A 26,609-nucleotide genomic window follows, 5' to 3' on the forward strand; every position below is an offset into this window, starting at 1 on the left:
CTGATACACTTGTTTTACCGATCTGAAAACTGATACAAAACTTTTTTAAATAAAAGCAGTAAAAGTCTCCAGAAATTCAATATTTTTAATTAATAAATCAGTGCCTTAATAATGCTCTTTTGTTAAAATAATTTTTGATAGATGACTAAAAGAGTATTTTACAGCACATAATTTGTGCATAGCACATCATGCCTTTGACTAATTAACAAACACAACATTAAAATGCAGAAAAATTGGGAGTAAAAGATGCCTACGGAATTATAAATAGGTAAATTGTGAAACGCCTTCCGTATAGACCAACTGATTATGAGTTTTCATTTAATTTAAAAAGTAGCCTTATTTTGATATGTTTCATAAGGCATGGTGTGAATCATTTATTACATTTAGTACACAAATAAAAAAGAAGAAAAATTATCTCACAAAATATAGTGATCAGTATTGCAAATCTCTTTAAAATGTAAATTAAATTTTATTTACAAATTTAAGAAATGAAAGTCAGCTTTTAGGTGTGTCACCAATTTTTAATGATTATTTGTGTTGGTTACAGTCATGCAAAAAACATTTTAGAGTACAAATTTTAATGAAATATTATTTATAAAAAATATATTTTTATTCAAATAACTCTACAATACAAACTGTCCGGTTAATATAATTGATGCTTATAACAAAAAACTTAAGAGCAGATAAATAAATATTTTATAGAAAATTAGGTGAAGTGCTCCATTTTACATTTTTATTTTGAAATAAATACAGGTAGACTTTGAGAGCTTGGTCCGGAAATCCAGTAAGGTGGAGACACACCAGAAGAAAAACACTTTGACACTACTTTATCAGCAAAATTGTGAAGAAAAAAATTATGGGAAACTAATTCCCAAATGAAGTTGATTACATTTTGTGATCAATTTCAAAAATGCAGAACAGGCTGTAGAAAATGGAAATGCAAGGTAAAACTATCACTCACGCTCACCAACACAATGCTGCTAAGGGTGTGTGGAATACACACATAGTTGAAGGCGTCCGCAGGGGCGGAAGAAAGTAAGAGGAAGGGGTAGGAAGAAGTTAGCCGAAAAGGCCTGAAGAGGGAGTGTGCAGCAAGGGAATAGAGGTATAGGGGCCTGAAATTGGTGGCAAAGAGATGGTGTACCAGGCGTGAAAGTATGCTTAGAGGCAAGGCCAAGTAGTTTCGACTTCAGCCAACAGAGGGTGCACACCGGTCATGCTACATGGGCTGCAGAGTGTGTCGCCGAAGGGAAAAGATGGTGGTAAAGTTAGTACTTAGATTGACCAACAGGTGTCATATAGCGCTTGCTGCAGAGCGATGGGAGAGAGCTTAGTCCAAGGGACATGCAAAATAGGGATGTTGGGGAGGGGAGTGTGGTAATTTTTGCTACGACAGTTCGAGAAGAGCCAAGAGGCACAGAGCCGTGTCGAAAGAAAAGTCTGCGTCCTACCGAGCATGCCGAGACATGGCATGTCTGAAGGCGCAGAATGAGCATGGGGAGCTTGAGACCGTACGTGCGGCCAGGTGGAGAAAATTCGAAGTGATGACGCAGCATGGGATAAAGGACCGAGTGGTAGGCGGCCGCTCAGCGCTGAGAACTAGTGGCAGACGAGCCGCCTGCGGAAAACTAAAGATGAAAGGGCCACCCGGAATTCAATATTCAAACAGTTTTAAATCGTGAACCCTGAAAAAAGCATAACCCAGTTCTCTTTCTATTTACTTAATAAAACAAATTCTTATTTGAACCTAGAAAAATAACTTATTTGAGGCACAATAGAAAAGATTGGTGATACCTGAATAAATGAAATTGTACATTTTTCCATGTGTATCTTTTTTTTTTATATCAGTTGGAAACTGTTACATCGGTACATCACTAATTGTTGGTGCAGTAATTGTAAATATTCGTCGCATGTGAGAGTTGTAGTGGTAAGTCCGAAGGTGCCCAGGCGTTGAGGGAGCGCGCACTGATGACCCGGGGCTTGTTTCAGCGCGCTGACGCTGACCACGGACATGGGGCCGGAGGTGGGCGTGGTGCAGATCAACGTGAAGCTGAGCGGCGGGGTGGACCTGACCTTGGGGGATGACGTGTGCAAGAAGTCGGGGGAGGAGGAAGTGTGCTGCGCTCACGTGGTGCGTGCCTGCCCGCCGCCCTCGTCTTCCCCTCGTCCTTTCCCCCCTGCTACCTCGTCTCACCTCTTGGTGATACATGCTAAGAGACGGCTAGCTGTGGGTGGTTGGAGCCACTTTGTTTTTCACCTCCCTGTCGTCGTGTTGTCACGCCAAAAACATTGCAAAAATGGTCCTTGACAGTAGCGGATCCAGAGGGGGGGGCTAAGGGGCTCAAGCCCCCTCTAAAATCATCTGGGTCCACTATTAATTTAGTTTTTGCCTAGATAAAGCCTAGCCTCAGCTGGGTCAAGCCCCTCCCAAAATCAAAATCCTGGATCCGCCACTGGTCCTTGACCACGTCTGTTGATTGTTAGTGAGTATGAATCAATAATCTCCGTCGTTAAACACGGTCACTTCCGTAAAATACAGATGTTTAGAAATATTTTCGCAATGCAAACACAATTCACTTCAGGACAATGTTTTTGGGGCGGTTAACTAATGTGGTGCAGACCGTAAGCTGAGAAATTGTGTAATCATACATGTTTCACAGAATACATTGCTGTCAAAGCTTTCAGCTCTGGACAATATCACACTGCAGGTGCACACACGATTTGTACCATAACTTAGTAACGGTGTGTATTTTCCTTGTTCATACATTTTTCAGGGCAGACCATCGTACATGCGAAAGAAAGTGGCTTGAATACACCTTATGGAATTTTTGTTGGATTTACTTACCCACGTTATAGATCATCTCCACTCTTAACTTATTCAAGGGTCAAATTGTTAGGTTAAGGGAAAAAGAGTTTATGAAGTGGGCGACATAACCTTGTAGCAATTTGTTTGCAGCACAGGAAATCTAACTCTGAGCAGTAGTCCCAAACAAAATGTTAACTTAATTTTTAAATGTTAGCGTAAATAATGATATGTTATTTTCTGCACTACAGATTTAAATTTATGTTTTTTCCTGCCTATCATGAATCAACAAAAAAACACAAATAACAGGACAACATGATTTAATGAATGGTTTTTGTTGTTTTCCTTGGGGTTTTTATCAGTTTTTTTGTGACTCATTTTAGGCAATGAAGAACACCTGTTTAAATTCATATAGCAAAAGCAATGTACGATTACTGAAGTGTTACAACTTGTTAGGATTGTGATAGTGTGAGTGATGTAGGATTCTTTGTTGTGTGCACAGCCAGGACAATCACCGACGACACTTTGCAGAGCATCGAAAGCACATACCAACACAGAGTGCCATTATGTAAGTAACTGCTCATAACAAACTTTCTTAGTTCAATAAAGACTTGAAAATAACTCTCGTAATACTATTGCTTACTTAAATTTTTTATTTACAAACTTAAACATACCTTCCATATCAAGTTCAGGGTGGTACCCACAGGTTATGCAAACTTTTTTCTCAAAATCTTTGGGACCTGTAACTATTAGGTACATTTATGTGTGTACTTTAAGTCTGTATCAGTTGTTCTGTAAATCATCCTGCAGATCCAGTATGAAGAAATTAGCAGTTTTAAAACTGCATTTGCCTCGCTTTAGGAAAAGGGATACATACCTTGTTGCAGGATAACAGCTCTCTCGTGTGCCTGATGAACAACGTTCAGCCAGGAAATTACTGTATGATAGTGAGTATTCTTGTCTTTATTTCTGTGAACTTAACTTCTGATGCACTATCGAGCAGTACGTGACTTTAAGCTCAAAGCACCTGAGCCATGCTATGTGACTGCACGCATGAGATCTGGCGAGGTTGCTGCACCCAGGGTTGTGATAGGGCGTAAATTATCGGTCCCCGCTGCTAACGCAAGCGTCTAGGCAGGAAGTCCAACAAATCCATGAAGGCAGTTGACGAACTGTGTCTCTTAAAAAACTGAAATGAATTAAAATCAAACAGCTGTAGAGAAAACTACATAAATCAGAAATTGTAAAGAGGGATTAAGAAAATTTCAGGTTAAGGACTTTGATTAAACAAAATTTAAAAAAATTTTACTAATTACTTATCATCACAGTTTGTAGTGCCATCAATCTTTTTTCCATAACAGGCTAACCTTTACTTTAGTGTCATGCACTTGGTGTTGCGAACTTTTTTTACGGTTGCAGGAAAACATAAAGTAGACCATCCTGCTGCCTTCAAGGCTTCGAATTTGTTAGTAATCATGGTTTAGGTTTTCAAAGTCTGAGGTTTGATGTTAAACTGCAATTTCTTTTTATGTGCATATGGTACTGGGGAAATATGCTGCAAAATGAAATTGATGCCACACACATATAAACATGCTACACATTATGATGTAGCCTTATTTTTTTCCATTATATTTATTGCTGTTTCTTTGGGTATCAGTTGGGGAAGTACTGATTCTTGTGTTTTTATAAACATACATGCACTCGCTCTTAATATCTCTGTATCTCAATATCTGTTGGTTTGCTAATCCAAAAATTGTTGTGTCGGTCAACAGAATGTCAGGGTCGGGAGAATTCGACCTTCAGATCATTTGCAGTTGATGCACATGGCTAAATAAATGAAACAATTCTTCTATCGCCTGATGTACATCAACGAGGTAACTGAATATGGCCAGGTTTTTGCTCACTTGGAACTCTAATGTACTGATTCTTTTACTGCATTAAATATAATTTGGTGCTATGAATTGGTGATGTATTTCAGGTTACTATTACTGATGATCGCTGCCCCGACCACCCCCTGTGGAGTGAAATCAGCAGCGTACCCCTTTGCAGATGGAGCTTGCAGTTTCGTAAGTTTACACAACTGTGCAATATTATACCATAGCATAACTCCAACCCCTGTTACTAACAACAATTTAACTAAGAGTGTGTTATGTTGTTATGTTTTCTTAATGTTTCATAGTTGTTTAATAATTATTAATTCTGGTTAGATTTTACATAAAGTTGAATGTATTTTTTAGAATTATTATTTTTTTTTTTCTCTCTATTGTGCTTTGTCAGTAAGGAATAATCTTCAAAGTTATCATATATTAACATCACAAATTTTTCAACTTGTTGCTATTCTGGAATTGCTTTGCCGGTTCAATCTGGAATGTAGCAATATGAGCAGGTCAATATTCTTATTACAATAACATTGGCCAATCTAAAAAAACTAATGTAAGTCTGCATTGCATGTTCATTTATCTCTATTTCTTAATTACTTTACTTGTGAACCTTATTTCTTTATTGAAAACCACACAAAATTAACTAAAAAAATTTGAATATGTGCATTACAAATATTTTTATTATTACAACAATGGTTGTTAATGTGAATAATATGAAGGAGGTGAATATTGCCAAGGTTTCATCCAGCTACCTATATAATTATCTAGAATTGGCTAAGATTGCAATTTATGCTTACATTTACAATATTGTTTACACACTATGAACACTTTACATAACCTTCCTACCAGGTAACTACATATATAACATATAAGATATTAAGAACTACTGACTGATAAATATAATTATAATAATATTTTTATTACTTAAAAAAATATCTGGTTTTCATATTGTCATACTGTGTTAAATTTAAATTACATTGGAGATGGTTTTGGTAGCTTTTTTAAAATTGTAGGTAAGTATCCGTGTTATTACTAACTTTTGTAAATGGCTATTAAAATTATTTAGAACTCAAAAATGTAGTTTTTAGAATTTTCGTCTTTTTGTTTGTAGTCTGCTTGTTTCGGCATCAATTGAAAACTACTTAATAGATTTTGATTAAACATTTTTTTTTTATTTGTAAGGTCTTTGACTAACTTACACTAGGCTATATATATTTACAGAATTCCACCACTAAGGAGGTGAAAAGGGGGATAAGTATGGTTTTAAGGTGATTAATTATATCTCCAAAGTTAAAAAGCATAATAAAAGATATTGTGTATCCGTAATAAACATACCAAAACTCCAAAACCATAACTCACAATTTTACCATTTTGTGAAATTCAACCCCTAAGGAGTGTAAAAGGTTTAAGTATGGTTTTAAAAATAAAAAAGGAATACTTCATTAGAACTAGAAGTAAGTAACTAAGAAGGAATGATGTACATGTAGTAACTAACGGTTATTTTTTGTTTAACGAAACTGGTTCTTTAAGAGAGCGAAAAGAAAGGAAGTTTTTATTTAATTAAAAAAAAAAATGGTATATCCGAAACCAACAAAGTAAGAAAGTGTGATTTCATGGTCGTAATGTTGGTATCACAATTTTTTGAACAAATGCGGCATTTGTTGATCCTGGATACACCTTCTGCCATCTATCGGACGAGTACGACAAGAATGCCAGATTTTCGCACAGACATCTTGGTAGAGCTCGCGCACTGGGGCAAGGCTGCAGTCTCATCACTGTCTTGTGGCGACGTGCGGCGCAGGGGCCAACGAATTTTCGCACAGACATCTTGGTAGAGCTCATGTACTGGGGCAAAGCTGCAGTGTGGTGACACGTGCGGCGCAGGGGCCAACGAGACGGCGCCCGGCCCCGACGGGGCCCTGGTCCCCGAGGACAGCTGGACCAGGATGCTGCTGTACTGGTGCGTGGCGATCATGTGCGTGCTGGTGCTGGCGGGAACCGCGGTGGCCTGCTGGATGTGCGGCCGCGACGCTCCCGCCAGGAGGCCGGACGCCAAGGAGGTCGTCTGGAACCCCAAGTACCGCAGTGAGTCGCGACGGGCAGTGCGTAACGCAAGCGCGGCTCCAGAAGGGGGGGGGGGCGGTGGGGGTGACAGCCCCTCCCGAGACCAATTTTATTGATCATTGCATATTTATGTTCACTTGAATATTTAATTTCGTATGTTAAACTTTTTATCTCATCAAAAGTTGCATGGAGCTGCTAAGGTTCTGTATTTGAAACCTGTAATTTGTAAATAATATTCCAAGGCCAATATCTGACCACTTTCATTTTTTGCAAGTACGACCTTTCTTTGTCCGATAGCCCCTCCCGAAAAGTCATCCTGAAGCCGCCATTGGCGTAACGAATGGCCCGGCTGAGCAGCCACTCGGCATTACTCAGACAGGGTACCTCGAGGAGAGTGTTAGTAAAGAGTAAAGACAAAAGACGTTATCTGGTCCTTGGAAAGAAAATTTTTTAATCTTGTCGAATATTTCCACGATCGATAAAGAATGAAACGTGAAAGTTAAATTTTTTAATTCCATTAACTTCTGGGAAAAAATTTTTTTTTGAATAATGCAGCTTGTAAGCTTTCCCTCTGCTCTAAAAGTTTCGCATGTCACAGATGTTTGATGCCAAGTACGAGCTCAATTCTCAGTTGGTTTCGAATTTAATGCATCATCTCTGTTCTTTCTTTCTTTCTTTCTCTGCACAACTGTGGAAGGCACAAGAAAATTAAAAAAAAAAAAAATTGTGGGTTGAGTTTAGTTATTTCTATAGGTGGACAACAAACATATCCTTCAGATACTGCTAAAAATGTTGCACAACCACAGTTTGCTAGGATAGTTTTGATTGATTGCATGGTCATTGACCTGGTTGGTACCGAGAGTGTTAGCCATGTCATGTCTGTGTGCCCTTTCACATGGCTACGCCCCATTCGCTAGATGCCTCATTTAAGTCATAGTGTATGCAGTTATAAGTTGATAACAGTACTGATAACTGTTGAGAAAGAAAGATGGGTAATAAAAATAAAATTCTATAAAAAAATATTCTCATTTTCATAACAAAACTTCTTGACAGTTTCATAACTAATTGGATTTGTTAAAATTTAAATGTTTTGCCATTTAAAGTGCAATAATATTTGTCTTCCTGTTGCTTATTGAGCAGCTATATAACTAAGGAGGTAATTAGAATGGCAAATAAATTCTTCAGTATCTAGTTATGTTGTAGGCAGTGTAGGCTGTTTGAAATATACTAGATCCAAGTGGATAACTTGACATCTCCAAGGAGCCAGTGTCATTGTGATTGCTATGGGAGCATGGGTGTAGTGTGTTTTTTGCCTGTACGCGTCAGTCTTGGTTCAGCGTGTCCGTACATTATTATTGGTGCTTGCCTGCAGTGATAGCCAATAACCAAGGCCCTACGGAAGTGCTGCTGCTGTACGCGCTCGACTGTGACCTGTTCATGGATCTCATGACTGTCTTCAGAAACAGCCTGAAGAAACTAGGATTCAAGGTGAAACTCTCAGAGTTGATTGATGAAACCTACTAGAAAACTTTGAAATCTTTTTTAACTGCCTAACTTTTTTGGGATTTTGTAATTAATGATGTAGTGTTAACAGGTTATGTTAGTTTATGGTTTTTGGGGGTCAACACTTAAATGTAAACTTTATAGTTTTGAGTGAAATGGCTCATGTTTAGGGACAAGGTTATATGGTGAATTGCGATGAAGCCAAAATAACTCTGAAATGCATTTCAATACACCATATAACATCGAATTTTCTGTTAATACACTATAAAAACACCGAAAACCAATTAAAACCATGTTTTCAATCAGCATTTTCAATCAAAATTTAACTCTAATGACAAATATATAATCTTTTAAATATTAAATTCAATTAAAGTTGATTTATTTAGCATGAAATTTGTACCAAATTTTAATGGAAAATAAAGTGGAAAAATTTTACTTCTTTTTAATCTTGCGACCGTTATTAGTTACTACTCTTTTTTATATTACGACATTAATACACTTTTTCAAACACAAAAATACTTAGCGGATTTATTTTATTTGTTTAGAATAGTTAGCCATGCTTATTACAAATCATCATATTGTAAAAGTACATCATTTATCAGTCAAAACGACGCTGTTTTGCAGAAATTAATATCATGAACATTCAAGTGTTCAGTAATGTGCTTTTTTTTTTTTAATAAACAGATTTCTTAAAATAAAAAAAAATCAACGACATTGAAATTTCCTGTTTTAAAAACAAAATTCGCCTGGAAATAAAATCTTGACATGCATGATACGGTGAAGTTAATGAAATTACTATACTATATAAATTCTGTTTTTTTATTATTATTTAGTAAGTTTCTAAGGCTCTGTTGGCATTTCCACATAAGGAAACCCAGAGTCTTTAAACAGCAGCACCAGAGCCGGCGCGTCCATGCAGGCGAACTAGGCAGCCGCCCAGGGCGCCAAGTAGCTGGGGGCGGCGCAGCACGACACATAACAGCTCATATAATATGTTTAACAATTATTGAAACTAGATGAAAATGGAATTTTTGTAACGGTTTGGAATGTTTATGTTTAGATATAAGTAATTATTTAAAGTCCACTGTGACCTGTTCATAATTTGTAATAAGTAAAAAAAGTAAAAAAAAAAAAAAAGCACAAGCCTGCTTTCATTTGACCGTTGACAAAATCTTAGGCTTACATGATGTATTTTGAGGCAAGGAAATTTTTTTTTTGGGTTGTCCGGCCGGAGGGGGGGGGGGGGGGGGGCAATTAAGGTTTTTCGCCTAGGGCGCCAATTTACCTTGCACCGGCCCTGAGCAGCAGGTGCGGTGTGAGCTGTGGTGTGAGGTGCGGTGTGAGCTGTGGTGTGAGCTGTGGTGTGAGGTGCGGTGTGAGCTGTGGTGTGAGGTGCGGTGTGAGCTGTGGTGTGAGCTGCGGTGTGAGCTGTGGTGTGAGCTGTGGTGTGAGGTGCGGTGTGAGCTGCGGTGTGAGCTGTGGTGTGAGCTGTGGTGTGAGGTGCGGTGTGAGCTGCGGTGTGAGCTGCGGTGTGAGCTGCGGTGTGAGCTGCGGTGTGAGCTGTGGTGTAGCTGTGGTGTGAGGTGCGGTGTGAGGTGCGGTGTGAGCTGCGGTGTGAGGTGCGGTGTGAGGTGCGGTGTGAGGTGCGGTGTGAGCTGTGGTGTGAGCTGTGGTGTTAGGTGCGGTGTGAGGTGCGGTGTGAGCTGTGGTGTGAGGTGCGGTGTGAGCTGTGGTGTGAGCTGTGGTGTGAGGTGCGGTGTGAGCTGTGGTGTGAGGTGCGGTGTGAGCTGCGGTGTGAGGGGAGGGGTGCGTCACACAGGTGCACGACTGCTTCGACCCCGAGTGCCAGGCGAAGGTGGCGCGGGGCCCCGCCCAGTGGCTGCGCCACCTGCTGTCGCGGCCCGAGGTGAAGGTGGTGGTGGTGTCGAGCGAGTGCGCCCGGCGGTGCCAGGCGGCCCTGGATTCGTGCGTGCCGCTGTACTACGCCCAGCCCCGCCCCTTCAGCTCCCTGTTCGCCTGCGCGCTGGAGCACATTGTGCGCGAGGGCCGCCCGGAGGCCTACGAGCGCGAGCACCACGTCAGGTAGCCCGCGACCCTCAGCTAGGGACACACCTGTATTCTGCGATTTAATTTCACGTCAAGGTATTTCACAAAAACACTGTTGCTTTTTCTAAGAGTCATGGCTAGAGACCTGCAAAATTCGCGGATTCATTGACCTCCAGGATAGACTCTAATACACTCTAAACCTTAGGGCAAATGCCACCTGTTCATTAGCTGCTGACCTGTGAGTCGTCTCGACCGAGTGTCTGTAATTCGACACTTCTTTCAGCGAGGGTCTCTTATTGGCCCTCATTACTCCAGATTAAAATTGAACCAATTGCAGAAGCAGAGCTAAGGTATACTTATTTGAATTGTAGCATATCACGAAATGAATCTGCGAATTTTGCAGGTCTCTAGTCATGGCAAATTGTGAGGGTGCAGCAGTACGGTGACCACATTCTCATTGGCCCCGTCAAGAGCGGGACGACACCTCTCCACCGACCTCAGCCAACAACCACAGGAGAAAAGCTACAGTATTTTGTGAAATACCTTGAAACAAAATGTATTCGCAAAATACAGGTGTCCCTACCCGTAGCACCTATGAGCTTACAGGATTCCCAACAGCTCCCTGAGTAAATGGAAGCAATGAAATTAAAATTGCTTCAACATTTTCAATTGCGTAACAAGTTATCAAGAGGTCCGTCCACGATAGTCCGAACCTGTGGACAGTCCGTGTCCTTATCCGAATGTGGATGACGTCACGTTGACACGCGGAAAACAGCCCTGGTCTACAATTGCGATGTCCTATGTCCAGAGGTACTGATTTCTGAAGTAGTCACCGGAGCGCAGTAAATACAGAGCGCCAAAGTACATGCTTTTCGATTGTTTTGGTTTACTATTTTCAGGCTTAGTAAATGTGTGCACAGCTAAGTTTAGAATATTTAGTTAAAATGTGAAATTTGTGGTTGTTCAATACTTTTTACCTATTGATATTCTGTAAAGGAAAAGTAATTGCTAATAAATGTTCATTATTTTCTGTTTAACTTTTGAAACTGAAACCGGAAACAACAAATATCAACAGTGTTCATTCTTTTATGCTACCAAAGTACACAGATTGGGAAAAAGTTCATGTTGGCCAAAGTATTCAGACCAGGCAGATTCGGACCATCACCTACACCATGCATTACATCAGAGGGTCACGTGGGCCAATCAGCGATCAGTGTCCGCCGTACACAGGTTAGGACATTGTAATTGTAGATGGGCCTTGAGGGGGAAGATAGGAACTGAAAGACATAATTTTTGTTTTGAACAAGTTTTGTGCCAGATAAATTCTTTATCATTTAATATTGAAAATTTTTATATTTTGATAAATTCAACTCCAAAGGGGTGAAAAATGAGTAATATGCTTTTAAGATTAATAATTATATCTCAGAATATAATTAAGGGTATTAAATTATTTTCGGTACTTTAATACAATACAAAAACTACCAACCACAATCTTTATATATTGCGGAATTAAACCCCTAAGGGATGAAAAATGGGTAAGAAGTATATTTTAAAAATTATAATTATATCCCCAAATTTGTTTAAGCGTAGTAAATGATATTGGGTACCAATAATAAACATACAGAAACTACCAATAACAATTTTTCAAAGACCATAACATGGGTCCGTTCATTGTGTTATTACAGTTGTAGTCATTCCCTAGAATTAAGTCAATACCAAATGCTAATGAATCTACATAAAATGTTTGTTTGTGTTTGTGTGTGTGTGTGCATGTGTGCGTAAGTAGTGTGCATGCATGTGTGTAAAATGAAGTAAAGTCTTGACAATTAATTGGTACAAAATTGTAATGACCTAAAAGCTGTTGACTTTCGGTTACTATCCTTCCTATCAAATATAGTGGTTTTATTGTGTTTTTTGATAGTCTGAATATGTAAAAAACAAATGAAAATAAAATCAATTTAAAATTCAGTTGCAGTGGTTTAGAACATTTAGGGTAACACTTCACGTGCAGCCGCCTGCTTACAAGGTAGGTCTGTGCACATACTAATGGCAAAATTCACTTGTTTCTCTAACTGTATTTTTCCCCCTTTGTTTTTTTTTTTCTGTTTGGTTTTTGTATTTATGTGTTAGTGTTTTTTTGTATTGTGCCTACCATCTAAGGCTATAAGCAAATAATAAAATAAAACATTACTTTTTGTGTTTTGAGTTAAGTTGTGATTAATTTGATGATCTCATTTGCATTTTAGTGCTTTATTGTGTATTGACTTCTATTTTTGTCATATATATGATCAGGGGCGTAACCAGGGGGAAGGGGGTTTAGGGGAACAACCCCCCCTCCCCCCCCCCCCACACTTTAGCACCAAATCTTTAATTAATTTCTTATTCATCACTCAAACAAATTTCATATTATAATTAATAAAAATTTTTACCATTACAATATTTAAATTTAGGTAACGAAAACTGCTAAAATATCACTATTTTACACCTTAAAATCCAAATTTTCCCGGGGGAGGACCCCCGGACCCCCCACTTTAATCACTTTAATACGGAGGGGCCATGCTTCTAACACCTACCCCCCCCCCCCCCCCCCCTCATACAAAAATCCTGGCTACGCCACGGTATATGATTTACGCTTTGTTTAGATGAATCACACACTTTGTGAAAAACTTTTTTTTTTTAAAAAAGCTTGTTGTTGGATGTGTTTCTGCGGTACCGCAGTCGCGAGGGCTTGGCTCGTTGCGCAGGTTCCACAGGTTCACGGAGGAGCGGCACTTGCTGGCCCACGTGACCCCTCTGAGGATATACACGCTGCCCAAGCACTTCAGTCTGCTGCTGCAGAGCCTCGCCAACAGGTGGGCGCTCATTCTACGATCACACGGGTCTGTACAGATCACCTCGGAAATGCTCGGCTCTTCGGTTTGCGGCACTCCGTGCGACAAACAGAAGCAGAGTGTTTGTCCACGGTGGTCGTCGTGTTTGTTTACTTTTTTTAATGTGTGAAAAAAATTGTTTCGAGTACAAAGAGTATCGAGTGTTCTATCATTACTTTGCGGTTTGTTTTTATTATACAGTAACACCCTTGAACTTACACAATAGGTGGGACTGAACGATAACCGTGTAAGTCAGATTCGCGTTAAGTCCGAGTACAATTTTGGATATAAATACACGCATACAAATTATGTTTACTTGAGACAGGAAACTAAAGAAAACTGTAATTTAGGGGGGAAAATATGTGATGATATCGTAGATAAATAAACAGATTATATTATTACGAATTGCAAAAACGTAAACCAATGTTATTTTTACCTTGAAGGCTTCATGAAATCTAACAAAGTTGACTGTCAGTGTCAGATGAAGATTTTTTTCCTTCTCGCGCAAAATTTCCTTCATGAAACATGTACGAACATGTCGTAAGTTGAACAATAGTGTGGACCGAGATGAGAATTGAGAGTCTCTAGACATTAAAACAAAAGACAAATACGAGAAGATTTTGAAAAACTTGTAGCTCTGGATTCGTGTAAGACAGAGCAGCCAGCTTAAGTCAATGTATTACTGTATATGTAAATTCCAACCATTTTTTGTTCCATATCTCAAAAAAAAATTTCATTCAAATTATTTTTTGTAACCATGAAGTTCAATTTCATTGGTTACCATTTGTTAGGTTTCAGTGCATTGTAGAAGCAACTGACAGTGATCCTGTGTGTCAGGATCCATTTTGATTTTTAAGTTTTTGTGTCATTGTAGAACATGTCTAAGAATTCTTTCGACAAAGAAATATAATGTATACTGTCGTTTATAAGAATTTTTTTGTTTGCAGGTGTAAAATTAGTTGTCAGTAGACACTGTCCTTAAATGATGATACTCTCACAGAACTATTAAAAAAATTTTATAAAAATTTGTACAGTTTTTTTATTTTTTTATTTTTATTCTTCATAGTTCTGATATATTTTATTTTATTTTTTTAGAAATACTGTTTTTAAGGGAATTATTTCACATGCCACAATTTGTATTAATTATGTAATCCAAAGAATTATAGCGCATTAACAAATTGTTGCTAGACATTAATCTGTCATCACTCATCAGTCTTATTGTTTGCTTACTTCTTGTAATCAACACAATGGATTTTGATGCGTTTGTTCACTGTCGTTCAGAGAAGTTCTTCTGGAAGGTTTACGTGTATAATACATTCATGTTTAAATTTTAAGATAGTAGAGAAATCTCAATGTTTTGTAATCAAGTTGTAAAAAGTTGCTTCGAGGGTACTTATATGGCTTTCACTGACTGATACATCAAATTAGTGTTCTACAGAATTTTAGGTCTTAAAAAGTCCTACAGAAAAGTCCGCAATAGCATGTGTCTATCTTCTATGGATGACCCCCAAAATATTTTTATCTTTTAAAATTGACAAAAAAATAATGTATTTTTCTGAAGCTATTTTGACCAACTTAGTATTAACTGATGTTAAAAGTAGGGTATCCAAAAAATTGACTATGGAATCTTTATCCACCTAAATTATGCAGTGGTACTTGCCGGCAAATAAAATCATTAAAAAGCTTTTGAATTTATTTAACAATTCAGGCCAAATGTGGAACTGGAGAAATCATTTTGATTCCATGGATTCCAAATTTTTCTGAAAAATTATTTTGGGTTTATTCTTATTATAATTTCCTTGTCATCACTTGTGTGTGTAATTTTTTTATCATCATTGTTGATACAACAGGTTTCTTGAAATATAATTCCACAAGCTGTATTAGAAGTATGCATAATATATTAGAAGTTTACTTTGCCAACATGATAACTTGTTCACTTTACATGGTAAACTCTGATGGCTCGAAAATCTCGTGTCGTAGCCGTGGAGATGCAATGTTTCTTCATGAGTGTGTACCGACGTGTTTCGTTTCACTGTACATCTGTCCGTGTCTCACATGGAGGGAGGACCCGGGTCGACTGTCCCGTCCGGCCACTCGGGTTTGTTATTCCGTGGTTGCCCGCCTGAGGTCCCCCCGCTGCGTACGGACTTTGAATATATATACTGTATAGAAGTCGCGAGTGGATAGGATTTACTCTACGTTTTTCAGGAGCGTATGATGAGCAGCTTGGGAACTTCACCGCTGCAGTGCGCCGCCGGCCCTGTGTCATCTTAGTTTGTTATTTACACGTTAGAGCGCAGCTCTGTCGCCTGCTGTCATTCCCCCCCCCCCCCCACCCATCATTCACTGCAGCTCGAGGTCGTTCAACTGGAGGGGGGAAGGGGTGTTTGAAGAGTTCGACATTTGTCCGCCAGGGACCACCACAAGTCAATTCCCCCAGAGATGGTGGCGATTGGCGGCGGTGAATTAACCAACCACCTCAAAACCGTGTTAGAAATTTTAACCTGGGCTGGCGACTTCTATGCAGTGTGTATGTATTCAAAGGTGCGGACTTGCGGGCTGATGGGGTCGGACGGCGTTGCAGGTGCGAGGCGGCGGACGCGGAGGTGGACGTGGAAGACAACAACGTGTTCGACGAGCCGCTGGACAGGCTCGTCAGGTACAAGACGCAGAACCCTGACTACCTGGACCACCTCGTCTGCGGCGGCGCGGCGCTCTCGAAGGCGGAGCAGGACCGCAGGTAGAGCAGGCGGTCCAGGCCAGCTTCCTGCCGCCTGATTGGCTGGCCAGCCCCCTCCCGTGCCTGCGGGTGGACCAGGCGTGTCGCCGGCACCCAGACCGATGCCTTGGAAGAGCTCGGGAGGTCTGAACTTCAAAATGTCAATGCTAGGAGATGCCTTACCGTTTCGCATTACGATTTTCCCCGGGCCTACGGTAGTTCAGTCTTGAACTCGCTCGAGAGTTGGCCGGTGATTATTGGGAAGTCTTTTCTTTGAGGATACAAAATGGAATGATGTTTTATCTGTTTTTAAACTGTGAAATCTCGTTAGTTCATATTTTGCAAATTTTTTTTTGATCATATATTTTTTAAATGGCTCTGTGAACAAATCTTTATAATACAGTGTACATTGTGTTTATTAAGACCCTTTTTTTTTTTTCTTGTAAATAGTATTTCTGGCAAAATTCCAATGAATGAATCAGTTTTCATTGCGTAGCAGCGAAATGAAATTATATTTCTGATTCTGCAACTATGTGCAGCAATTTCATATTTATTAAAAAAAAAAATTTGCTTATAAAAAAAAACAGTAAAATGTTTTTGTTCCCCGGTATAAAAAAATTAAGTTTTTACTGGCTACTATTACCTATTTTCTTCTTATATGTGAAACACATAAGGATGTAAATATTGTGGTTACTGATAAAAATAATTTTGTAAATGTTTTTTTTTTTGTGCTGTGAATCAAAAACATTGTTTCATTTTTAGAGTATGAATTTTTTTAATTGTCAAGTTTACACTATGATGATTATTATTTAAAATGTAGTAGTTTTGTGTGAACTTTTTTTTTCAATGGTATGGGTTGATGATATCTATATTGAAAAATTAACTTTTTCAGCTTGTAATAATGTTTGAAGAAATTATAGTATTAATATATGTATGTTATTGTGTGAGGTTCTTGTTTGATTAGTTATAAATAAAAGCATGTTACCTATTTTAGTTCATGATATGATGATGGATACAATAGCAACCTAAACTTGTCAACTTAATAGTTGTTTGATCTCAGGCTAGTTAATAATGCATCTTCTGCTGTGTTGGTCTCGATGGATGGGGGGAAGTTTCTAACTGTGTGTAATAAATGAGCAGGGACAATATTATATGGTGGATTGCGATAAAACCGAAATAACACTGAAAAGCATTTCAATATAATATACCACAAAGCACCGAAATGCAATTAAAATCATGAAAATAATCAGCATATTCAATGAAAGTAATTAATTTAGGCGAAAAACAAAAAGGTTACTTCTTTTAATTTTTACAGATGTTATTATTTATTAATTTTTTGCATTATGACTTAGTATATGTTTCAAACACAAAATTACTTCAAATTTGTTCTGAATAATTAGACATGCTTATTACAAATCATTACATTGTAAAAGTGCATCATGTATCAGTGTAAATGACACTGTTCTGGAGAAAAATAAGTATCATGGAACATTCAAGTGTCATATTTTATTCAGTAATATGCTATCTTTTTTAATAAACAGATTTCATCATAAAACCAATAACACTGAATATCGACCTGATAATGAAACCATAAAATCTTGTCTCTAATAATGAGTTTGTGTATAAATTTGGATGTAGTGCTGTACGGCAGGGAGCCAATCACTGGCTGGTCTGAAGTTAATGCCTAGGATACCTCGCCAGTTTTGTTGTTCCTCATGTGACTTATTTTGGGTAATAAGTGAAGTTGTATGAACAGATACATTTTTCAATAGCACTTTACCAGAATGGTAAAATGCTCACATTAATCTAAGTAATGTGGCTCCATTCAGGAAAAAATTCTTTATTACTAGCTTCAGCAAAGTACAGTAACAGTACAACATTAAGGATCTCTGGACCATTACATGTTATATTAAGATGTGTGAACTGATGACTGTTAACAGTGTTGGGATTCGAAATAATAATTACTCCAGGCAGGATGTTTTGAAACATTGACTGGATCAAGATGAAGTGTGTCTAATCATTCCACTAACAGCTCAAAATATTCTGTATACCTAATACTGTGATTTATTGGTTCTCATAATTTTTAGCATGATTCAGTGTGTAGTAGATTTTAAATATGGAAACCTAGTAAGGTGGTTGGGTGAGTTCTGGACAAAAATGCACCATCTTGTTTACTTACTGCCTTCACAATCAATATTGTGATGATAATATTTACATTACAATTTTATCATCCAAAAGAATGTTAACATTTTACACTTTAAAGTCATAATCATGTTTTAAAATAAACTATTTTAAGTGTAATGTAATTAATTTCAGAATAGTTTATTATAAGTAATGAATGTGGGTAACATTGTACCAACAAATTAGTATTTTTAATTATTCGAATTCAGTGAACTTGATTTTAAAATCAAATGTATTTTCCACTTAAAGTACTCTTCGACAGTTAATATTTGGTCTCTGGTGTTATGGCTTGTGAAATTTTGGATTTTCTGGTGGTGTTGATGGTGAATAGAGATGGTAACTTTTGTGTTATGTATTTGTTTTGTGTGGTTAAAGTTTAACCCAGTGATCACAGTTATTGTTTACAGCATCATGTTTATAATTTTGTGTGGTATAGTGTAGGAGTCTGTCTTATTATTGAACTGTGAGTTCAGAACCAGGTCCTGGAAAGTGCTAGTGTTGGCAGCTCTGCTGGGTTCATGCTGTGCATTTCATTATTTCATTGTCTGTGTGACAAGCATGACATTGATTAAATTGTAGAAACACGTCAAACCTAAATTGATGGCCATATGGTGTATCTCAGATTATTGGTAGGTCTGAACAAAATGAGCATGATGTGGGATAGCTCTGGTAAGTGTGTGATACATTGGTGTGTGCCCACATAGCCTTGTGAGTCGTATGACTACTCAGCGTGCGTAGTGATACCTCTCTAATGAGAGGAAGCCTTTGTACAGTTTAACCTCATCTATTCACACTAACTGGGACCGAAGGCAATCCAGATAGGAGAAAATCCAGTTTAATCAGGGTAATATGGGTAATCTAATAAGAAAAACAAGTGATGGATATTGATTGATATATAGGGACTGGAAAATTTAGCATCTTGCTATTATTTTGCTAATTTGCACTTAAAATGTTACTTTTGCTTATTTCCAACAAAATTTATATTTTAAATAATTTTCTAAATAAATGTTTTTTTTTTCCTTCAGGTATTTAGTTTTAAAAGGCATTCGTATATAAAAACTATTCTTTATAAAATGCCACATAATTGCTACATATTTTTTTATACATTTCAAAATTGTTGTACAGAATGTATTCTTACATGCTTAGAAACAAACAACTCAGTCTTGTAGACTTTCTGACCTGACTTGCCTTATGTTCGTACTTAGCAGCTTGTCTAGGACACATGCACTTGTATAATTAAATGATTTTAATGCATGTATGTCTGTCACTTAAGACTTATCAGCACTTCAGTTAATACACAAACACAACACTTCCACCATCTTTTAGTCAGATTTTCTTATCTCGCAGATGAAAGGTGTATGATTGGCTAATCAGATGACATCAAAACAGGATGCACTTTCTTGCATTTTGCTTTAGCGGGAGTGTGAAATAAACCACAGTAGTTACCACAGGCATGTACTTGGCAGTCTTCCAAAAGTTACAGTTGAGCCATGTGGTGATTTTCTCTTAATTCTTCTCTACACTAGTTTGCATGGCCAGCGTGATCTGAGATATGGCCAATATCTCTGTAATGCAGCCATGTTAGATTTAATCTAAATAAATTCAAAATTAAAGCCCTACCAATTAATTCAGTTGATTTATTATTTAATTAATTAATCCTGCAACTTAATGTTTGCTGGCATATTGCAATACCAATTTTTTAAAATTAAATATTAATAAAAAAAATTTTGTGATTTTAATCTAGAAAGTAATTTTTTAAAAACTTGAAATAAAGGATGTATTTGTAAGTATGTATTGTATGTATGAATATTTTGTTTACAAACATGTAGTACTTAGTTTTAAATAACGTTCATAAAATAATAGATACTAATTATGGACAAAAGATGCTAGTTTTTCCAGTCCCTTTGATAGATGTCAGTTGGTCTGGAAAATATTTTAAGTTGTAAACACCCACCTAATACACCTTTTTTTTTCTCTCCAAAAATTGAAGTTCATAAGGAACAAAGTTTGTAAATTAGCAGCTTTCAGAAAAATATTGGCTATCCTACCAATTTTTACAGTAATGAGTAATGTGCATCTGATTTCACTATAATATTGGATTACTGGTCTAAGCATGTCATAGTACAAATGAGATTCAATATGTGTGTTTCCTATTTTTGTTTTTGATGATAGTTATACTAGTTTGTGTTTTTTTTTATTCCTGATGCTATTAGGTTGTTGAGTGGTTGATCGTTGGCTTGCATTGGTAGAACTGGATTGAAAACTTGGAAAAAGTAGTAATGTCAAAAAATGCAGGAAACTTTGTTTGTGTCAAGTGCGTTTTCAGAAACCATTTTTGCAATTGTATACATCCTATCAACATAGACAAATCGTTACAGTCAGTACAGTATTATGTCATTTTTTTGCTGAATAGCATTTCCCTATCGTAACCAGTCAATACTTATCTCACTACTGTTTTGGCAGCTGATTTACACTCTACAAATTGTTTGTGACTTCATGGATATCATTGCAGTTTTATGTATTTGATGGTGTCTCTCCTGTCCCATTAGTGCCATGGTTGTGCGGAGAGTAATTACAGTTTTTGTACTAGTTATTTAAAATAATTATATTTTGAGTTAGCTTTCTACTTTCCATGAATTTTACGTGTTTTATTTTCTCTCATATTTTAAGTCTGTATGTTTTTTTTTATCATTGTGGATTATATGCCTTAATGGGTGTTTTTGATACATCACTACAGAATATCAATATTAAGGTTGTTTATCTTATAATAATTAAAGACTGGTTGTAACAATGAAATTTTGAAAAAATAATTCAAGAAAATTCCACTTCCCTGGCAATACTTAAGTTTTTGTAAAGTTTTTTTTTTTCAAATGTATATACATGTATGCAGGCGTGTGAAGTGTTGTTTGTTGAAATAAATTTTTTGTTCCTTTAAGTGCTTTGAAGTAAAGTATTGTAATTAAAACCTTTTTGTGCCTTTTGTACCATTATTTTTTTTAGTTAAGGTTTTTTATTTATTTATAGAGAATTGAAAGCTACCATGCTCTTTATAAATTAAAATCTTGCCTTTATCATTGCTCCAATTTGAAATACAATAAATCTGTTCTAAAGTTTTTCATATGAATTTAAAAAATTTAAATATATAGAGCACAAAAACTTCATTAAAATGATTAAATTACAAAAATTATGCTTATGGTCAAGTACAAAATTATTTTAGCTTATTACAGTGTTTCCAAGCCTGTAACTGGGTGGGTTTCCTCCTTGAAGTAATAGAGTGTGTGCTATGTACAAGCACACATTTATTCATTGATAAACAGAGGTTGAAGTATATCATACTAAATATAAAATGAAACTCTTGCTTCACAAATTTCTTATCGTTTCTGAATGTTTCCATTTGCTTGTCATCAGGATATGTCCAAAGTGATACTGTAACAAAGATTGCACCATTAACGTATCTGTTAAACTATCACAATACAATGAAACTTTATTTCCCTGCACTTAACTTTATTGCTGTGCACCAAAATCATTTTTCAGCTTAATATCAGTACTATGCCTATAATTTTAAAAGATATCTGCGCAGCAATAACATTATCATACACCCCAAAATAAAAAAAATTAAGATGCAGAATCCAGCTAGAAAATATATAAATTACCACAAATGAAGCCATCAAAAGAAACAACAAGTTAAACTTTACCAAATAAAATTAAGAATTTTACACTGCATAATAATGCAAATTCTCAAAATAATTAATACTAGTAAAATTTGAGGTAAGAATATAGTTTGTGCATGCACAAAATATAGGTGCGCAATCAGGCACCTGCTTGTGACTGTACTGTAATGTCTTATTGAGTTTTTAAAGAAAATTAATTTACAACTACAGTCTCGAAAACTGAAAGGGCGAAAGGATTAGTGCCACTCGTCGTCAGCTGCTACCAGTAGCTAGCGACGCTTGCCTTGCAATCCGCGGCTCTCCTGACGAGTTGTAGAGGCTCGTTCGGGGTGAATGACCTCCACCCGATGCTACTCGCGCCTGCAGTGGCGTACGCAGCGAGTGAGTAGCGAGTTCACGGCTACTCCGGAAACTCGCTGTGGCACTCATCCGGGGTCGTCCCACGATGTCTGGCGTCTGGTAGACTTAACTGAAGATATGTTATTAGTAAGGTAGCTGATTGCATTGAGCCCCTTAAAAATTCATCGCGACACCTGGTGTAATGTCAATCAACCATACGCACATAGATACTCCAGTGATAACAGAGTGCAGAACATGTGTTTCCTATGGGCATGATGTCACGATACGTATCTACTTATCTAATCGTAAACACGTGTGTACACTTTGAAATTATCTTATGTATATTGTAATGAAAATTTTGTACCAGATTAACTAAAAATTTGGAATTTGTTGTAAACTTTTCTGCATCTGAAGAAACAAGCTTAGCTTACAAAGTAAAATGATTGCCAGACAAGTATTAAATTCTCTTGCACACCTTCGAAAAATATTTTTTATTATTTTCTGTACAAATTTTACACTCCTTGTTACTTACTCTCAAACAGTAGCGTTGCAGACTTACAGTGTAGCTTGCATGCATCATTTTATTACCAGTACCTACTGGAAAGGAGAAAATAGGCTCTAAAATATAAATGGGTAGCAAAATCACAACCTGTGATTTAGTCGCAGATATCAAAAAATTGAGGTCACAGTCTGTGATTCATCACATAAAGTATCTGTGATCAGAGTGGCAATGTCATCGATCTTGTATGTGAAGTGATGAGCGCTTCAGCTGATGTGGCAAATACCGGAGTTTGTAGATAGTGATTCGCTCTCATACAACCGATGGCAAAGCGACTTTAAGTAAAATATGATTGCCCTCAAACCATCAACAGCAATGTAGCTTCACTTTCCTTTAAACTGATTGTTCCCAAACAACCGAAAACAGCGTACGCAGATGGGTCGTAAAATCCTGATTTGTAATTTTGTCACAGATATCAAGTTATAAAGTGACTTGTACTCTAGCCGATACGCATTTTCTCAGAAACTGACACATCAAAAATTTTATCAGCAGCAAAGTTTTTTGCTTTTAAAGTTATGTGGGGGTCAAAAGCATGAAAGATGTTCACAATGAGTAGAATTTGTTTTTAAAAGCACTACCATATCAATTTCTCCTACAGTTTTTGTGTATATAGCTGTGAAGATGTATCTTATCAGCGCAAGAGCGTGCCGTAATAGAGCCTTGCTCCCAATCTGCTGTCACGTGTTTGGAGATGTGAAGTTCCCTCCTGCAAGCAAGTTCAAAGAGAAAGGCTTCCTTAGATATTTCTTTCGACGCACATTTCTGAATACCAGTCTGCCAGTTAGTACCGTGTCTCGCGACCAAGCAATACGTTGTGTCTAGTGACTCGTTACAGTTACAATTTGAATGGTTATTTATTCTCGTATGTGATTTTATTTTCTGCCTTGATATGGATTATGTAAATGTAAACTATGTTCGGTGGAACTCCAAAAAGAAACTACATTGGTAGGCTACGAAGGAGGAAGCGTAAGATTGTGTTGAAAGTATTAGAGCAGTTTAAAAAAAAACACACATTTTACGATTATCGTATGAATTTGTACCAGTGAATGTGTGTGGCGGTTTCTTGTTGAAAGTTAGAGCAAAAAAAATTGTGGTGATTTATCACAAATTAATAAGGGTGATAGTTTAAAATTGTATAATTTACCATATGAGCTCTTAAAATACTTCTTGTGCAATAAGAATTCCAAAGTAACTTCGTAATGTGTTGGAGATTTGGCAACAACACACGCCATAAGCCGTGTACTGCAATCTAAGAATGAAATGTCTATAGTAAAACAATTTAAAGCTTTATGATAATTTTCTGAAACAGATATAGTACATTTACCTCCATATATTACTAATTTTGTTTTCTGTACTAAACATTTTTTGTGAAATACTTTAATTATAATTATATTCATACTTAACTATCAATGCATAAAGGGGACTGCCTGCCAGGGCACACATAGAGATTAAAAAGCAATTAAAAATGCATTGAGGGAAGATGGGTGGTACTGTTTCCCTATTTTGTTTTTAAACTGTATTTTTAGGAGAGTGAAAAGGGCTAAAATACAATCGTCAGAATAATTTTTAGCCACGAAATGCCCGATAAAGATTCTTGAAAACACCGAAGAGCCTTGCATTACATAGGCTATGTATCTTCATAAAATGTTATGGTCACCACTCAAATTTCATAGTTGTCCAATGCACAACGAGAAGACTGCAAGCTAGTTCAGAGCCTTGCGCTTATAAGAGATATCATGCTGAAGTACCAGTGAGTAGGGATGGCAACGATATAGGTATCAGTAAATCGGAAATGTTGATATTGCATGATCAGAATGTTAATAATTTGGTATTGATATCACATTTGAGTAAAATAATATTTTCCAAATAAAAAACTATTTTATTAAAATTATCTGTAAATAAAGTTGGCAGAATAATAAAAGAATAAAATTTTAGATAACTGAAAAATAAATGCTTCTGAGTTTGATAAAAAATAGGAATATATATGTATGCTAGTTTCAGTTAATTTAATTAAATTACCTTTAGCAGTTTTGCTCTTACCAGCAAACTCAAACACAACTAAGTAATTTTTCCATTTTTTTATTAGTGATTCTTTTTTCTACATTTATTTGCTTAACATCTCAGAAGTCTCTAACATAAACAGTCTGTAAATATTACTTAAACATTAAAATTAATTAAATAATAAGGCTGGAGGACAAAATATAACCCAACAGAGAATAATTAAAATAAAAGGAAAAGAACTATTAATTCTGTTTTGCTAGAAATAATTTCTTTAAATTGAGGTTTTGATAGTTGTAACATAATAAATTATCTTGGCATCAGACAGTGGTTCGAGAGAGTAACGATAATGAACTCTTTACCACTATGTATATGAATCATTAGATCATATCACATTATCATCATCTGCCAAAGAACGGTTAATTAGACCGCTACTGAGATAGCAGACTTTCGTTCATTTAGTTTTAAGAAGTATGTTAAATTATATTCGTAAGTAATTAAAAAGTTAAAATTAATGCTAGTTTGACAATTATTTTTAAACATGACATAATTACAACTTTATTATTAAAAATATATCATTATTATTTAAAACATTATTAATAATTACTAACTTTTGTTATGAAAATATTGTAAAATTTATTTGTATTTTATACTAACATAAAGCGCTATCTATTGAGTGATACGTTTAAATAGTTATAACAGTATAAATAAAAAAAGTATTAAATAATTATAACTTTTATTTGGTTTGCAAAATTTTAAATGCAATCTCGTTATAAATATGAGATATATTGTAACAATTAACTTAAAGTAATTAAAACAATAATTTATTTTGAATTGAAAAATACAATTAAATAAGAGAGTATGTACTGCTATCTGTTGAATGAACTGCATACCACCATAAGATTGCTGAAGGTTTCTTTCCGAAAGCATGATATGAATCGGCGATAATATAATTCGTTATTCCATTGAATTATCATCTGTATATTAATTTATGGTTTTAAATTAAAATGCAGATCAATACTTGAAATTTTTATCTACGCGACCTCTGTTAAATCATTTATATTTTTTTCACTAATTTTAGGAGGCAAACAAATTACTTTATAAAGATTGAGGAAATTGAAAATAAAAGATACTGACGCCGTCCCCGCTACCTCCGATTATATAGACGTGATTTTGTTAGGTTCGTGTTCTCAGGGAAGGTTCGGCCTTGTGGCTAGAGGTAGGGGTCAACGCAGTAGGGCCCCCCGAGCTGTTGAGGCCACTCGGGACGCCTGAATAATAACACAAAACCTCTTCAGATAGTTGGTGAATTTAATACAGCACAGCCCAATACATGGTGCTGCCCGTTCTGGCCGTAACGGTTTGCCCGACGCGACTAGTCACACGCGCAGCTCACTTCCTCAGTGGCGGCTCACGATTCTTATGCGCGTGAGGGGCAGACTCGTATACGTGACGCGAAAGTTACAAAAGACACTCTGACATGGCACACGATATTTTGAAGCACAATACACTACACTAATACCTAGCTCTGGATAAACTGGGCTAGCAACACGTAGGCCCGTGTCTCCGGCGACTCTACGTGGTGACTAGGTGTGTCCCAGGGACTGAATCGTTATTAAGTTTGGTGGCGCACTGCAGTACGACGGTGATACATAAGCCCTGACATGACGAATTACACTTAGGCGAACAACTATTCCGCTAACACATTACACTTGATAAACTGGGCTAGCAACACGTAGGCCCGTGTCTCCGGCGACTCTACGTGGTGTCTAGGTGTGTCCCAGGGACTGAATCGTTATTAAGTTGGATGGCACGTGTCGCCTGCTGGCTGCCCCGTGCGGGCCAAAACTAAGTAGCCTGTAGGCTAGGTTGGGCGTGAAGCGCCGACGTAAAAAAAACACATACTCTCCCCACAGTACTTACGTATGACGTAAACACTCATCTCGGAGCACTGATTGAATTAAGTTAAGTACCTC

General features: G+C 36.9%; 1 protein-coding gene across 5 annotated transcripts in view; it reads left to right on the forward strand.

The window, feature by feature from the left end:
* The window catches only part of LOC134542385 (uncharacterized), a 124,902-nt gene extending 103,901 nt beyond the window's left edge, over positions 1-21,001 (forward strand). For all 5 annotated transcript variants that reach the window (XM_063386577.1, XM_063386575.1, XM_063386576.1 and 2 more), the window contains exons 7-15: positions 1,990-2,131; positions 3,306-3,371; positions 3,691-3,750; positions 4,782-4,869; positions 6,568-6,768; positions 8,120-8,235; positions 10,070-10,332; positions 13,041-13,148; positions 15,751-21,001. In XM_063386577.1, the coding sequence (XP_063242647.1) occupies positions 1,990-2,131; positions 3,306-3,371; positions 3,691-3,750; positions 4,782-4,869; positions 6,568-6,768; positions 8,120-8,235; positions 10,070-10,332; positions 13,041-13,148; positions 15,751-15,910 (1,204 nt within the window). In that variant the 3' untranslated portion in view covers positions 15,911-21,001. The remainder of the gene's footprint in view (positions 1-1,989; positions 2,132-3,305; positions 3,372-3,690; positions 3,751-4,781; positions 4,870-6,567; positions 6,769-8,119; positions 8,236-10,069; positions 10,333-13,040; positions 13,149-15,750) is intronic.
* Positions 21,002-26,609: the final 5,608 nt, after the last annotated feature.

This window comes from Bacillus rossius (assembly GCF_032445375.1).
Source record: "Bacillus rossius redtenbacheri isolate Brsri chromosome 4 unlocalized genomic scaffold, Brsri_v3 Brsri_v3_scf4_2, whole genome shotgun sequence".
NCBI classification, from domain to species: Eukaryota; Metazoa; Arthropoda; class Insecta; order Phasmatodea; family Bacillidae; genus Bacillus; species Bacillus rossius.